The sequence below is a fragment of the Antechinus flavipes genome, chromosome 6, assembly GCF_016432865.1.
Source record: "Antechinus flavipes isolate AdamAnt ecotype Samford, QLD, Australia chromosome 6, AdamAnt_v2, whole genome shotgun sequence".
NCBI lineage: Eukaryota > Metazoa > Chordata > Mammalia > Dasyuromorphia > Dasyuridae > Antechinus > Antechinus flavipes.
Genome location: NC_067403.1, coordinates 134128023 through 134145630, shown reverse-complemented (window position 1 = coordinate 134145630; position 17608 = coordinate 134128023). Strand labels below are relative to the sequence as shown.

At 34.0% G+C, this 17608-nt stretch overlaps 1 protein-coding gene across 1 annotated transcript in view; it reads right to left on the bottom strand.

Annotated features, from left to right (window-relative positions):
* The window catches only part of COL25A1 (collagen type XXV alpha 1 chain), a 547679-nt gene that overhangs the window by 150116 nt on the left and 379955 nt on the right, over positions 1 to 17608 (bottom strand). The window contains exons 8-9 of the mRNA XM_051965978.1: positions 2927 to 2998; positions 1821 to 1928 (exon numbers count right to left, since the gene is read on the bottom strand). Coding sequence (XP_051821938.1) covers positions 1821 to 1928; positions 2927 to 2998 — 180 coding nt within the window. The remainder of the gene's footprint in view (positions 1 to 1820; positions 1929 to 2926; positions 2999 to 17608) is intronic.

Sequence of the window (17608 nt, the reverse complement as noted above, 5' to 3'; positions counted from 1 at the left end):
AGTGATGAACAGAACTAGCTACACTCAACGAAAAGAACACTAGGAAATGAGTGTGGACATAGCATTTACACTCTTTCTGTTGTTATTTACTTGCATTTTTGTTTTTCTTCCCATCTTATTTTTACCTTTTTAAATTTGATTTTTCTTGTGCAACAAGAGAACTGTATCAATATGTACACATATATTGTATTTAAGATATACTTTAACATGTTTAACATGTATGAGACTGCCTGCCATCTAGGGAAGGGGGTGGAGAGAAGGAAGGGAAAAATTGAAAGAGAAGTGTTTTCAAGAGTCAATGTTGAAAAATTACTTATGCATATATTCTGTCAATAAAAAGTTATAATAATAAAGAAAAGAAAAGAAATTCTTTTCTGAGGATTATAAACATTTACCAGTTTTTCAACTAAATTAAATCTGAGCCCATAATAAAATTTCTAATTAAATTTATGGAATTTACAAATTTGGGCTTATGAAATGTGTAAGCAGTTCCTATCTTAACACATTCATTGCATTTATACTTCTATGTTACTTTAAGGTCACAAAGAACTTTCCTATTTATTTCACCTTGATATAAGGTTAAACAAAATTTCTTATAGTAGATAAGAGAATCTTTTCTTCCCTCTTTATCCTCATTTCTTAACAATTCTTCAATGGAATTTAATTCCTAATACAGCCTTAGAAGGCATAGCATGAAATCAATATAGTTAAACAAAAAAGGGAAGCTATTTGAAAAGATATTTATTATATTTAGAGCAAGAAGGGAATTGAGATATCTAACCTTATTGAATAAATATAAAAATCAAGACCCAGAAAAGTAACTTATTCAAAATCACACAAATATTAAGTGTGACCAGACTCCTAAACTATCACTTTCCATAATTCACATGACCTTCCTAATAGCAAAGCACCAAAGAATACACAATTTACAAAAATGAAGTTTCTTTAGATGATGACTCATTTGGAGCATTATTCTGAGAAAAATAAATCATAAGAATTGAGCTTTTAGAATTGTGAATTTTTCCTTCTAATGGTAGAGTAACTTCACTAGTACTATGCCTTGGGTTAGTTCACCATATTCTAAGAGTGAATTCCTAATAGAATTACATGAAAGAATTAATAGTATCATTAAACATGGGAAATAGCATTCATAAGAAAATTTGCTCAGAATTTTTGCATTAGACTTGAAATTTAAAAAAAATAATAAGGCACACAACCAAACAAACTTCCACTTGATTCATTTGTAGTTCATAGTGAACAATGCTATAATGGAATTTTAAAAAATCATTTATCACTTACAACATGGTATACAAGTGTCCCCAAAGTCTTAATGATTTTAAGCTACAGCACTTTATATTAGTCTAAAATTTGGGGACCACTCTATGTTTTTCATTGATGGGTTTTCATTGCTAGACAGACTTCTAGGACCATACTTTATACCATACAAGTCTAGTTCATTCTCAGCTATGGGAAGACAGACACTGAAACATGTAGCTCACCATTCCTTCTCAAACCTGATCTGGTAGAACTCCAAATCAGTTGCTACCCCTTCTCTGCACTCACTCTGGTTCCTACTGAGGCCAACAAGGGAAAGAAGGCTGTGGCTGGCAGCAGCACCTGGCTTCTGCTCTACTTAGAGATTTTTCAATTATACATCTTAATCATTTCTCTTCTTTCCATCATATATCCCCACAACCTGAACCTTATCCCATGCCCAGGTCTAATGATTATCAGGAATGCTTTAGAAAAATTAGAAAAAGTCACTCTTCATAAAAAGTTTTGGGAATTTGTGATTCAAAAAGCAAAAAGAGAGTACTCACAGGTACTCCTGGCATCCCCCGGGGACCATCTTTCCCTGTGTCCCCAGGAGGCCCTCTGGGTCCTGGTGGGCCAGGAGGTCCAGGAGGCCCAGCTTGTCCTTGGTCACCCTGCAGTGAAGAAATGAAGAGATACACAAATGATCATACAGGACAATGTGCTGAAGCATCTTTCAATCATTCTTTAAAAATTTGCTTTCTCCACTACTTTTTGGCTCAAATGATTCACATAACCAAATGGTAAAAAGAATCCTAGAGGGACATAAAACAGGCATACCTGCTAGTTACTTGTCTGACCACAGGAAGGACATATTTCATACAATGTGAGCTGACTTGATGCAGTAAAACAGACAAGTACTCAAGTGGCTTGGCCAGGCCAGGCCCTTGGGAACAGTATTACATCATAATCACTTTGCTTGAAAGCAAAGTTATCTACTCCTTTGGAATAAGTCCACAAGAACAATGCTGCATCAGCTTGTTTTTAATTTTATACTTTACTTATAGTGTCAATAAAACAAATAGTTGGAATTGCACTTTAGGCAGATGCATTTCATAGTTAGGGAATCGATAAATAACACACACAAAGATCTTTCCTTAAAAATATTAAGTCATTCTTAGCTTAGTTCAAAATGACTTCTTAATTTCTAGAAGCAGAAGGTTCTGAAAACATCTCTTACTGACTTAAATTGTAATAAATAAACTATGGAGAAAAAAAAGAAAAGAAGGAAAAATATGGTAAAATCTTTTAATTTCTTTTAATTTTTCTTTGGAAACTCAACTATATCATAGGATGATAAGTTTGAGATTGGGAAGGATATTGGAGGAAACTGAGGATCAATTAAATGACCTGACCAAAGTCACAGTTATTATGAGCTTGAATTGAGATCTCAGCCCAGGTGCCCTGGCTCCAAGAGCAATCTCTTTCCATAGTGCATTCCATAGTGCAACATCTTTCATCTTACAAATATTCTACAAATACAGCTTATTAAAATTATTTTCCTTTGGAATGTTTTCAAGACAACACTCCACCATTAAGAGCTATAATATAAGCATGCAGAGTAATAATTAAAAGTAAAGAAGAAACAGACTTTAGACAGATGCAGCACTACCTTAATGAGGCGGCGTTTAATGAGCTGCTGATCAGCAGAGAGAAACCCATGATTGATTTTAGGAAACACCATCTGATCAGGCAGTTGAGGTCAAAGGTTGAAGTTCAGAGGTGAGAGAGTTGAGGAATAGACATCAGAAGGCCCAAGAAAGAAAGAAAGATACAAGCATTAGACTTATCAAAATTAATAATAGAAGAAAAAAAGAACCAGTATTTGTCTTACACTAGAACCCCAGCCTGATTGTTGAAAAGAATAAAGCTATGGAGCATGGTCATAAGATTAAGTTTTTAAATGCAAAAAAAAAAAAAATTTTTTTAAACAGTTATTTAGTCCAGAGATATTAGGATTGTTTTGTTTTGTTTTAAATCGGTTTTATCCCACAGCTCCAGATGCTCTTCTTTGCTTTTCTACAAGTAGAGGTTCCAAGGACAAAGTACCAGTTCAATTTTTCAGCAGGATTTTCAACCAGCATAACGTTGCATGAACTCTTATGCTATTTTAATGATGACTGAAGGCCAAAAGCTCTTACAATAGTTTAGTCACCTGGGTGTTAGAACACACAGATAAGAACACTGAAGCACTACAATCCCACAAAATTAGGACTGAATAAAAATGTAGGGTATTCAAAGATCACATTACTCGTAATGAGTTATTTAAGGTGAATCTTCATCTAAGAAAATTTTATTTTAAAAACTTAGAATAAAATCTCCATGCATTGATAGCTTTTATTCCCAGAGACAGATGAAGTAACTGACTTTCAAGAGCCCAGTTAACTGTCTGCACACATTCTTATGCTGATTGAGAAACCTGGCTGAGCAGGCATATGATTCAACCACAAACCTTGAAGGTGAGTATCTGATTACTGTGCAGAGCCGCAACTGTGGGGAAGCCTGGCAGACCCTACAGATACAGCATGGGCACCAAAACAACATGACAGAAACCATCACACAAACATTGCACTAATGGACAAACAGAACAAGCAATATGCCCAATGGGGCATATGGACTACTACTAGATTCATTTATGATGGACAATTTTCTAGAATTCTAATTGCAGAAGGTTTTCCATGGATGGCTATGGGGCCTATGCTGAATACCAACGTATTATTACATAATGGTAGCAATGTTCTGTTTACTCAAAGACATAGAGCATACAATCCACAATCCATTTTCTAAAAATGGACAATAACACACAGTGAACATGGTCAGATTAGAAACAGTGCTCAAGACAAGACTCAATGAGTCTGACATGTTTAGTGTTCCCACCTGTGCTTCAAAATATCCCTCTCATATCATATGATTACTCCCAATTCAAAAAGCCTGTTTTCTCTTGCTCGAAGAACTGAGAATGCTATCAATGGCTTTCATCTATATTGTGAACATGTCTATGGCAGGGTTGGACTTTTATACTCTAGTTAAGTATATGTAATTTTTCAAAAGTCCCATATTTTAAAAGAACAAAATGCTGTTCAGAACCCTTAATTATGAGAAGAGACCAGATAAAAATTTTGCAGGGACATCCCCCTGAAAAGAATCATAATGGAAAAAAGAGAAATAAACCAGTTTTATGAACTAATAGCACTGGTTCCTCCTTTCTGAAGAACAGACGATTATAGATATTAAATTGGATAGACATGAGAGACATTTTTTGCCCTACTCTTACCATCTTTCCAGTATTGTGTTCTGCAAAATTGGAGCACTCCAGCAAAAATAATTCCTCTCCTTATCCTTATTTTTTTGTTGTTTAAGCATAATTTATAAATATATTGAATTAAATAGCAAAAGGAGCTGCAGATGTCTATGTCCTCCCTTATTTCTCTAGAGGTCTCCACAAGGATAAAAGTTCTCTAGTGTTAGAGACTTTCCTTCTGAGAATTGCCATGCATGCCATGTCAGCTGGTAGGATGAATGCAGGAGGTAAAAAAGGGCCTTGATGACCCTTTAATAAAGCAGGAGGTTGTGTCTTATAGATGTTTACTTGAGAAGGTGAGGAGTGTGTCCTCTTGCTAGATCTTAGGAGGCAGCACTAAATCCCTTGAGGATCCACCTAAGCAGTGCTGAGTGGGCTAGTTACCGGGTGATCCCAGAGGAGAGTAAATATAAATGGCCAGTTTTGACATAGGCAGAGGAGAAGGATGCAGAGGGAAGTAGAAAGAGGCAGCGATGTAGAGATTCAGGGAAGCAAAGAGAAAGATGCAGAAACATACATACACTTGCTCTTGCTTTCTGCTAACAACTCCTGCTGAGATTACTGATAAAGAGAGGCTGTTTGGCACCTTAATATTGGTCTCCTTTTTGTGTCTATCTGGGAAAGATTGGTATGTATGGCCCTGGCAATCAGTAGTTTCCAAGATAGGAGATTACACTCTAGAGTCTTTATTTTATTGGTTTTCACCCACTTCCCAGTTGGAGATTTTTATTTCTTTTGAGAAACTCAATGGATTTTTGAATGGATAGATAGATACATTTATAGATAGTAACATTATTGCTCTATTTGCCTTTGATTCTTATCTATTGAAGTATTGCTTAGATTGGACCAAAACAAAGGAAATTTATCAGCTTTGCCAAATTCCATTCTGATAAGACTGTTGTAGTTCAGTGGTTTCTGAGTGACCTGTACCCTCCTTTCATTTTTTCTCTTCCTTAAGCAAAAGCCCTTTAAACATAGCTTGTACACAAATATAGATATGCCGAGAGTCGGAAAACAGATGTGTACAATTTGCTTTTGTTTTATAGAGGAATATGAGTTTATTAGATGGTAATGTGCCAGCATCTTTACATCTGTGATTCATTAGCCCGATATTACACAAAGTAAGAATTCTATATGTAAACCACAATATTTATGTGACAAAGAATAAAAACAGACACAAACAAGCATAAGAAGGACCAGAAATGTAAGTAATGGTGATAAATCATGTCGCTTTAAATGGGGTTATCTAACAAAAATAATTTAAATTTTAAAACATTTTAACATGTGCATGTTAAGCTTTACAAGTATTTTGAAATGGTAATGAATAAGCAAGCCATTTCTCACATTCTTATCTGAATATGACTAAAAAGAAATGACCACATTTTCTAAAAGCCCATTTAAAAAAAAAACTCCAATGTAACAAATTCTGAAATGGGAAGAAGAAAGATAATTGGAAAGATGCTTTTCATTTAAGATTCTAAATCAATGAAAACTTCTGTGTCCAGAAGCTGTTTTCAGATGCCTTAATCTTATTACCAAAAAAATTTACACACTTAATACTTATAACTACATTCTGGGGGTCTCACTGAATGAATGGCAGAATAGCTTTAGGAATCTGGCTGAGAGGAAATAAAAATGGGTCAAAATCTGTGACTTTCTACAGACATCCAAAGCTCTCTTTGTTAGTGAGTAAAAAGCTCTGTTTAGACCTGAATATCATGCTGCATCGCATTCAGGTACACAGTGTATGTAACTGTTTCCCAAGATAGCAGCACATACTCCTCCTTTGCCCACATCAGAAGAATGAATAATTTGGGACCAGAAGTCCAAACTAAAGTTGCTAACTTCTCCCTTTCCATATACGTTCTTTATTTGGCTATTCTTAACCATCTTTTTTTCCACTTAAAGTTTATCTTATATTAATGTTAATGAGATCTCAGATGAAAAAAAATGTACATTTTGGACATATAATCAACACTGTGATTTACTCTGTTCTGCTCTCTCCTCCCATTCCCCAATCTAAGAGCAGAAAAGAGAGTGAGGGTTTCTAATCACATAGAAGCCGTAGCTAGATCATTTGTCTTAAACAAAAATGACAAGTCTCATGAGTTTTCTTTGCTTTACTCACTGTACTTAGTTACATTATACTTCATATTCACAGGAAAGGTGGAGGAAAGGAATGAAGTGGATAAATGCAAATTCTGGGTTAGGTTCATTCCAAAGTACAGCAAGAGGTGATAAGGTCATTAGGGCTGGAAAAAAAATTCTCTGAGGAATTTTCATGAATAGCCCCATATTTAGATCCCCAACATACTCACAAGTTAAAATAGTTCCATATGGATACATTTTTAGGATGAGCTAACAGTAGTACATACTGAAACTGTTTAAATGTGGATTTACAAGGCTAGCATTAAGATCTTTGTTCTCCCCTATTATTGCTGAGGTATGTTGTCATCCTGTGAATTATGCTTTTTTTATGCAGACATTGTTTTGTTTTATTTTTCTATGTCACAGTACTGTGGTCCAGTCAAAAAGATTTTACGTGTGGTTAACTTAGATAAATAATAATAATGAATGAATGTAAAAAGATTTATTAAGCACTTACTAGGCATCAGGCACAATGCTAAGTATTGTGGACATAAATATAAATATGAGATGTGGAACACATACTTCAGGAGAGTATATGATGACAGAAAATATGGGATGGGAGTTTTGGTCTGAGAAGTCAGAGGGTTAATGAGTTTAGACATAACAGTTCATTGACATGTCTTTTCCACTAATAATGACAATATTGAATTAATTACAGGTTTCAGAAGAAATGGAACAAGGAAGGAGGAGAGCAAAATAAGAATAATTATAAATAATTTACATTTATATGAATGCTTTTCAGCTTACAGAGAATTATTTTTTCCCATAACATCCATGTGGTTGTACAAATATCATTATCCCCAAGTGACTCGCCTCAAACTCATACTCCTGTTAAGTGCTAAAGTTATGACTTAAACACAGGGCATAGTGACCCCAAAACCAATGTGCTTTCCATTATACCCAAAGAGAATAATCCATTTTCCCACAATTAAGGTTTTTCTCTATAGTAATTAGCTACAATCTTTTCCAAATAAGTGAAATGGACATATTCTTTTAGTTTTATATCTCAGAAAACTTGCCTGGTACACAGATGGTTTGGAGTGGGTGTAGGAAAAAAAAAATACAAGGCTTGGAAAAAGAACACAAAAATAAACCGGTTCATTAAAGCAATTTGTAACCCCCCCCAAAAAAAATGTTTTAAATACTTTAGGAGACTGTATGCATAAGATGTAATACAACTTTCCATAAGTAATTTTCCTTCTTGAAGCACTTAACACATGTAATCTCAGTAATGCTCACAACATTGTAATAGAAAGAGGCACATGTCTTGTTATATCCTCTGGGTTGTGATAAAACACCAGCCTGCCTCAGAATGTTGTTGTAGAGACAAACAGTTTATTTAAGAGACTTTGACCTTCTTAGAAGAAATCATTTGCATAGCCACTCCTACCCAAAGTTTTCAGAACTTTGGTGGAAAAGATCTTAGGTATGTAAATAAATATGAAATCTTTTGATTTTTGCATTAGCTCCAGTAAAAGAACTGGAAATGTCATGCAAGATTTTAAAAACATGATTTATATTGTTAAATTGTAATATGTCCTCCCCTTTCGTGATGGAGAAAACTTTATTTTTTATTGAAGGGAAAGAGAGTGGTACAGAAATTTATTTTCTGTGATTTTTTTTAAAGGGTACATAGGTAGATTGTGAAAGCATCTAGTCTTGAACACAGGTCTTGACTTTAATTCTCTATCCACTTTCTCACACTACCTCTCATGGAAAAACAGTCTGTTATTAATTCCTTTTTTAAAGATACTTTTTAACTCGAAAATTCTTTAATGGAGGGCATTCTAGATCTATCCAAATGAAAATAACTTATCAACTTAAAAACAAGCAATTGGGCAGAGTTGACAAATGAATTTTAGAAAGAAACTGAAATATACATTATCCCCAAAATCTGGTGTCAGTTATTCCATTTAATTGGGACCTAGAAACAAGAACATGATGGGAGAAAGTCCAATTTTGAATAGAAAAAAGATTATTATCTTCTGGTGACCTTCATAGTTCTAGGTCATGTGGCCCCACACATTATTGTAAGGTAAGAATTGAAGAAAATAAGCTTTACTCAGAGGGAGGAAATAGTCTGAACCATCTACTGAATTAGTTTAAAGAAAACCAAGGCAGAGAGGCTTGGATAAGTTAGAATATCCCAAGACCAACACATTCAAGAATGGAGTCAATGCAGAGGACAAAACTTTTATGATAAGAGAAAGAGATGAATCTTTCTTAGGCAGGCAGCCATATCAAGAAGAGAAATTTAGAGATGTTGAGAAGCAAATCTAAAAGAAATTGAATTCTGATAGTGTCAATAATCTTAATCTTAAAAGGCTAGACTTTAAATTGGCATCCACATTAGCAAAATAAGATAGAAAGCAAAGAATTAATAATCAGGGTTGTCTCCTGTGGTTTTCTATAGAAGATGAAGCTTAATATTTAAGACCAGCATAACTTTGAAACCTTTTCCTTTTTATGTTATTTTAAACTTCTATATGCTTTCATATATACTTTTAGAAGTGACCTGAATTTTTAAAACTCTTTAAAAATCTAAACAAGGATTGTGCTTGAATTTCAAAGGCAGTAGAAAAGGGGAAAAATTAGAAGTGACATTTTTCTTCCAAAGGTGATCAGATGACTTCCCCAAGACAAAAGAAAGAATAAACAAAGTATGCTTAATTGATAATCATAGGTTCATATATTTAGAGCTGGTAGGGACCTCAGAAGTGATCAAATACAACTCTTTCATTTTATGAATGAGGAAACTGAGGCCCAGAGAATTCAGCTTGGCTAGGGTCATGCAACTAGTTAAATGGCAGAAGGCAGGTCTTAAATTAAGGACTTCCTCATTCTAAGTCTGGTGTTCTATTCATCACACCATAATAGATTCTAGTCTGCACTTTAATACATTTAGGAGTGTGACTGAGGACAAGTAGTTTAAGCTCAGTGAACATCAATTTCCTTCCTTCCTTCCTTCCTTCCTTCCTTCCTTCCTTCCTTCCTTCCTTCCTTCCTTCCTTCCTTCCTTCCTTCCTTTTCTTTCTTTCTTTTTTCTTTCTTTCTTCTTCCTTCCTTCCTTCCTTCCTTCTTTCTTTCTTTCTTTCTTTCTTTCTTTCTTTCTTTCTTTTTCTTTCTTTCTTTCTTTCTTTCTTCTTTCTTTCTTTCTTTCCTTTTTTCTTTCTTCCCTACCTCCTTCCTTCCTTCCTTCCTTCCTTCCTTCCTTCCTTCCTTCCTTCCCTCCTTCCTTCCCTCCTTCCTTCCTTCTTTTCTTCCTTCCTTCCCTCTTTCCCTCCTTCCTTCCTTCCTTTCTTCCTTCCTTCTTTCTTTTTTCTTTCTTTCTTCTTTCTTTCTTTTTCTTTCTTTCTTTCTTTCTTTCTTTCTTTCTTTCTTTCTTTCTTTCTCTTGTTCTCTCTCTCTTTCTTCCTCTCTTTCTCTTCCTTCCTTTTCTTTCTTTTTTATTAAAGCCTCTCTAAAATCATACTCCTGATCATTTTTATAGAACAATAATATTCTATAACATTCATAAACCATAAATTATTCAGCTATTCTTCAACTGATGGGCATCCACTCATTTTCCAATTTCTTGCCACTACAATTTGCTGCCACAAACATTTTTGCACATGTGGGTCCCTTTCCCTCCTTTGAGATCTTTTTGGGATATAAGCCTAGTAGAAACACTGCTGGATCAAAGGATATGCACAGTTTGATAACTTTTTGAGCATAGTTCCAAATTGCTCTCCAGAATGGCTGGATCCATTCACAATTCCACCAACAATATACCTAGTGTTCCAGTTTTCCCACATCTCCTTTAACATTGGTCATTATCTTTTCCTGCCAATCTGAGAGATATATAGTGGTACTCAGAGTTGTCTTAATTTGCATTTCTCTGATCAATAGTGATTTAGAGCATTTTTTCATATGCCTAGAAATGGTTTTAATTTCTTCATCTGAAAATTGTCTGTTCATATCCTTTGACCATTTATCAATTGAACAATGGCTTAAATTCTTATAAATTTGAGTTAATTCTTTACATAGTTTAGAATTGGGACCTTTATCAGAACCCTTACATATAAAAATGTTTTCCCAATTTACTGCTTCCCTTCTAATCTTGTCCACATTAATTTTGTGGTACAAAAACTTTTCAATTTAATATGACCAAAATTATCTATTTGGTGTTCAATAATGAGTTCCAGTTTTTTGGTCACAGATTCCTTCCTTCTCCATAGATCTGAAAAGTAAACTATCCTATGTTCTTCTAATTTGCTTATAGTATCACTCTTTATGTAAATCACGGACCCAATTTGACCTTATCGTGGTATATGGTGTTAGGTGTGGATCAATGCCTAGTTTCTGCCATAATTTCCTTATCTTTAAAACAAGGATGCTACACCAAGTGAATTCTAAGATCTCTTCCAAACTCTGATATTCCAGGACTTTGATCCAACTCAAAATATATTAGGTGTCCACTATGTGCAGAGAGTGAGCAAAATATAATACTGAGATAAAATGTCATCCTAGTCCTCATAGTATAGCTTTGTAGTGAGATATAACACTATATGATTATTCTTATACATGTACAATGTAACAAAATTACTCATTTTCTTGGTAAAAGTACATAACAGAGTTATAAGAAAAATGTTACATAAGACCTGGGATGGAGGAATGGAGAAATGGAGAATTTCTAATAAAGGAATTGGGAAAGTTTTACTGAAATATATTAGCATTGGAAATTGAAATATATAGCATTGGAGTTGGGCTTTAAGGGAAAAATATAGAATTTACTTGGAGAGAAGATTCTTGATAGAGAGATGATGAGCAAAAGTTTGTTGTTGTTCAATCATTTTTCAGTAATGTCTATCTCTTCATAACCCACATATAGGGTTTTCTTGGCAAAGATAGTGCAGTACTTTGTCATTTCCTTTTCCAGGTCATTTTACAGATGAAGAAACTGAGGCAAACAGGATTAAGCAATTTGTCCAAGATCACACAACTAGTAAGTATCTGAGGGCTTCATTTGAACTCAGGAAGATGAATCGTCCTGATTCCATGTCTGGAATCACCTAGTCTATCATCTAGCTACCTGCTCTATCTAGCTGCCTAGATGGAAAGTTAAGGCATGTATGGGGAAGAAAAAATGGTCCAGTTTGGCTGAAGTGTAGGTTGCATTCGAAGATAAAGATTAGGAGGTAAGACAGAAAAGATAGGGTGGCTTTAGATTATGGAAGGCCATGAATGATAAATAAAACAATCTGAACTTTTCTTAGTGGATAATAAGGTTTTGAGTAAAGGAGTTGAAATGATGCTCCTATATGTAATGAAGATAATTTTAATAGCAAGGTAAAGAATGGTTTTGGAGATGAGTAGAGAAAGAAGGCAGGTCTTCAAACCTATTGGATTGAGGATTTATAGCAAGACTTTATAGCAACAGATAATGGTAATCTCTGTCTTCTGTCCATGTTATAGTTTAACTTCCCCAATTACTCTAGCCACTTACACAATTGAGAAGCTAATAGTCATTAATAACCTGTATTCCCTCAAAAATCCATACAAGTCAAGTCAACAAGTACTTATTATTAGAAAGTATCCACTCTGCACCAAACACTATACTAAGAGTTGGAGTTACAAAGAAAGGCAAACATAGTGCTAACCCTCAAGTAGCTCACAGTCTAATTCAGAGAGGCAACATTCAAATGAATATGTGCAAACATTAACTTTTTCTAATTTTAACTGAAGTTATTTGAGCATTTTTCTTACTAGATTTAAGCTTCTTGAGAGCACATTATCTGTTTCTTCAGCACTATTTGATAAATATATTGAGTTGAATTGGCTACTATCTTATGCATTATATTAGGCATTAGCCTTATAAAAAACCCTTTTGTAATATATAAGCAGTGGTATAAGCAAATATTGTTTGTTCAAATATATAGTATGTCTCCATTTTATTCTAATAGGAATATCATTGTACATAACTAGCAGAAATGATTTTTTGTAAGAATATACTTATGATAGACACTATACCATGGACAATGGCCTCTCCAACATATAGAAAGTTAGGTAGTGGAAGTCACTGAAATATGGTAAAAAAGATTAAGAAACGTTAGTTATAACTTTTTGGCTGGTTGACAAAAATCAAACTATATTGGAAAAACAAAAGTGGCATCTTGAGCCATGAAATCCACTGAGCTAGCCGCTAATATAGTATTCTGATTCTTCTTGCCTGATTACAGAGCACATTCCAAAAAGACTATTGTAATGGACTGTATAACAAAAGATTAATATACCTAGAATTTGATTGAAATGGTTCCCAGCTAAGGAAGACTAGATGGAGAAGGATTATTATACAATGCAAAATGGATTTCAGTTAGTGAATTACTTTAATCTACATAGCAGAAACTGTCAGAAGATAAACTAAGGATAGGGAGAAGAAATGAACAAGGATTGGTATGACAGCCATATTCTATTATGTGAGTGAATTTACTTTTCTGAATTAAGAAATCCAGGTACAAAATATTCAATATACAAATGTATATGTACAAATACACAAATATTCAATATACAAATGATATAAATTCTGTGATATTCAAATCTGGAAGCTTGCACTATTTATCATTGAGGATGAATTATGTTACTTTTACATGATTACTAAATGAAATTCTGGTAAAAAAAAATCTCTGTCAGAGAGATAACATAGTACTGAGTGACAACTAGTAAAGTTAATTTCCCTCTGGACATTTCATTAATTTGCTAGGGGTGTTTTGGATATTTGGACAAAATTTTAAGAGGTAGATGGTTCAATTGCCCTCAATTCCTCTCATCTTTAAGGAGTCTATAAAAGCTTATTATTGAAATAGACAGATAAGGCTGTCTAATATGCCAAGAATTGTGGTAAGGATTAAGTTTACAAAGTTAAGCAAGCAAGACTGCCATTGTCTTATTTCTTTTACACTAAATGTGAAAAAAAAAAAGTGTGGTTTGATCTCATGTCCTTGAAAAAGAATCTAGCAGCATTGTTTCACACTGTATATTAGCATTGAAGAAGTGAAAATGATAACTGGGAAAATCCCCAAAAGAAGATTTCTATTCTCTGGGATGGTACCTATTTGACTGCTTTCTGCTTCATGCTAGCCAAATAATGCTCTTCTGATCTCACCAGTTATTAATTCATCACACCAATTCTGAATGATTTCCCAAAAGACTAACTTAAAATTGTATAACTTTGAACTCTAAGAAAGTGTCTAAGTCACAAAGTGGGCTCAATTCTGGGATGTAAATTTGCTCCAACAATTTCCTTATATTTTAAAGGAACAAGTAGATAAATGACAGATTTATGATGCTCTGAGAATTGGGTTTGTCATAGTTTGAGAAAGGTTTCATTCATAGAAAATAAAGGTTTTGGATGTTTCCAACACTATCTTGATTTTGATTTCTATGGTTTTTTATTACATTAAAAGGTTGATCTTTTGTTTTATTTTGCCTGGACCCAGAACTCTAATTTACATCCAAAAGTCATATCACCTCATTCTGACCATCATCCTTATCTCTTCCTCACAGAATCTTTGAATTTTGCCATCAGTGTGGTTAAGAGCCCTGAGAAGTGACCTTTGTCTTATTTTGTTTGACTAAAGCCACTCACTTCCAGGATACTGACTCATAATCATATCATATTTCTCTCTACTTCTACCTCTCCTTTCCTCTTTTTCCCCAGGTCTCTTTTATGTATACTTATCTCATTAAAATATAAGCCCTCTGAGGACAATGGCAGTCTTGCTTGCTTAACTTTGTAAACTTAATCCTTACCACAGTTCTTGGCATATTAGACAGCCTTATCTGTCTATTTCAATAATAAGCTTTTATAGACTCCTTAAAGATGAGAGAATTTGAGTTGAAATTTTCCTCACATAAACCACAATATGCAGGAATTTAATGCATAGCAATCAAGTATCTCTACTAAAAGAGATACAGTGCAAAATACAGATTCAAAATATCAGCTTAGTGATGTGAGAAAATTCTTTTGGGACTTCGATGAAGGAAGAACAAAGTACAATTCTTTTTTATATGGAGGATAAATGCCCCAAGTATGTAATAAATGTGTAACCTATGTCAGAGTTGTTTCTTTAGGAAAGTGAACTCTGAATTTCCTGATTCTTTTGAAATTAAAATTTCAACTTTATCATAGTATATATTTTTTTCTTTGGTTTTAATTTCCTTATCATTGTTGATTTTTGCAAAATGAAAGGTAGCTATGTGCCATATTGTATATCAGGTTTCATTTCTTAAATCCTCTCATTTTATTTGCATAAATAATTTCTCCAAAATGGCCCATTTTAATCCTCAATCTCAAATTTTCCTTTCACTTTCCTCTTTCAGAGAAAGATACAAGTACTGAAAATATTGGGGCAATAAAATAATCTAACATAGAAAGTAATGGAAATGGAGAACAAAAAAACACAAGGCAAGTTTAAATATAACCTTTCCAAAGAGACAAGGTCATACTCTTGCTTTCAACATATTGAATCCTAACATCAGGCCATGGAACTGGCCTGCACAAAACTGAGATGAAACTTGTGTCTCCAAATGTGAAGATAAATAATTTTTAAAAAAATTTTATTAAAGCTTTTTATTTACAAAAAGGTAATTTTTCAACAATGACCTATGCAAAACCTTCTGTTCCAAATTTTCCCCTCCTTCTTCCCACCCCCACCCCTAGAAGGCAGGTAGTACAATACATGTTAAATATGTTAAAATATATGTTAAATCAATATATGTATATATATTCATACAGCTATTTTGGGGCACAAGAAAAATGGATTAAGAAGGAAAAAAACTGAGAAAGAAAACAAAATGCAAGCAAACAACAGAAACAGTGAAAATCCTATGATGTGGTCCACACTCAGTTCCCACAGTCTTCTCTCTAGGTGTAGATGGCTCTCTTTATCACTGAACAAGTGAAACTGGTTTGAATAATCTTATTGTTGAAGAGAGCCACATCCAGAGGATAAATAATTTTAAGTCAAGAAAAGACATTGCAATTGAGTAAATATCAAAGAATTCTTCCTTATTTATGGGGAATCCACAATACTAGGGGGAAAAGTTTTCTATGTTCAAAAGCAGAAAGTTGAGCATATGTCATCCAATTTATCTAAGAAGAGATCTGCTTTTGTTCCTGTTGTCTAAGAGAAAGAGCAACAGTCTGATATACAAAAGACAGGTGCATTTCATAAGACCTGTTTTTCTACTATATAGGTCTCTGAGATACAAAGTTTAAGGTTTACTTTTTTAAAGTAGGTGGCCTTTGGTATATTCCCATCACTATCAGCATTCTACTACTACAAATGCTCCAATTTTCTGATTACTACACATTTAGTTTTTGGTGAGGTTTTTTCCCTAATCAAAGGATGAACCTTATCACAATTTAATTTTGCTTACCATTTACTGAGAATTCTACATACTTTGTGATATGGATACATCACAGAAGGGAGGAAGACAAACGTTTTCTTTGATGTTGAACTCAGCCTGTTTTGAGACAAAACCTGTTCATATGATTTGATCTGTAACTCCAACATTGATACTGAAATTATTCAGGTCTCTGAACTAGTGAAATATCTGGGGAAGTTTATGATTGCCAAATTTAAATAAGTTCAGAGCTTCTAAAAAACAGCAATAGTTTCAGATCCTTCTTTTTGCCTTCAATTCTGTTACTATTTTTTAGTATTTATTTTTCCTAAAACAAAGTCACCCTATCTTGATCAGGATAAAAGTATAACAGCCACTTTTAGGAGCCTAATGGCACTAGGGATCATCAAAGAAGCTCTGACATGCCCTATTTCTGACTTCATTTGGTTTGCCCCCTTTTTGAGGCAGTTGGTAGTCCCACAATGCCAGAAGTTCACAATATGGGTGCTAAAATTAGTGCAGATAACTGGTCAACAGAGACCACTGTGCCTCAAAACTCTAGAACTCAGACTAGCCACTAGCCTCAGTTGTACTGGTAGTAGAGATTTCAGGCACATTTCTTCACACCCAGATTGCCTATGAATTTTTGAGCATTACACTGACTATGACAGCCTTAGCAGCATATCAGGAATGAGAAGACAAGGGATATGATATGTAAATTTATTTTTTTCTATTAACAGTCACAACACAAAGTTTCTACAAAGTATAAAAGTTTGAAATTTCCAAAGGGAGATTTAAAAAATTATCTTTGTATTTTTTTTATTTGTCTTAATTATTTTCCACTTTTATACAATCTAAGTTGTGCTATAGACATTCTAAAGGGATATGGAACGGCAACAGAATGCTAATTATTAATCCTTGCATCTCTTAATACTTAATTTACAAAGGAATGATTTTTCCTCTTTATTCTACGTAACCAAAAAGTGTAATCTAATCTATTTTGTAACTTTTTCCCTACCCTATCAATTTTTCATACTTTGGCATCAAAATGCATAACCAATATTTGTTTTGCTCATGGAAAAAGTGGTAAAGTTTTATTTTTGTGTGTGTGTCTAAGATGAGACAAAGATATGTGATTCAAATACTCTTTACTGGAACCCTGGCCTCCAAACCTATTCTTTCTGTAAAGCTTTGCCAGAACAGTTACAGAGGATAATCCAACCAACCTAATCATTCATTTTTCATTAGAGTCCCCAGCAGGGCCACTTTGATGGGAATATTTATGAGGGGAGATATGTCCATTAATGCAACTACACAACCAGGAAGAGAAAAAACAGAGAACATATGTAATATTTCCCGACACAGAAGTTTCTCAAAATCTATTGAAAAGTGCATAATAGGAAACTATTTGGACTCAACCAAAAACATGTGGATATAAAGCTGCATTCTTTTTCTAAATCA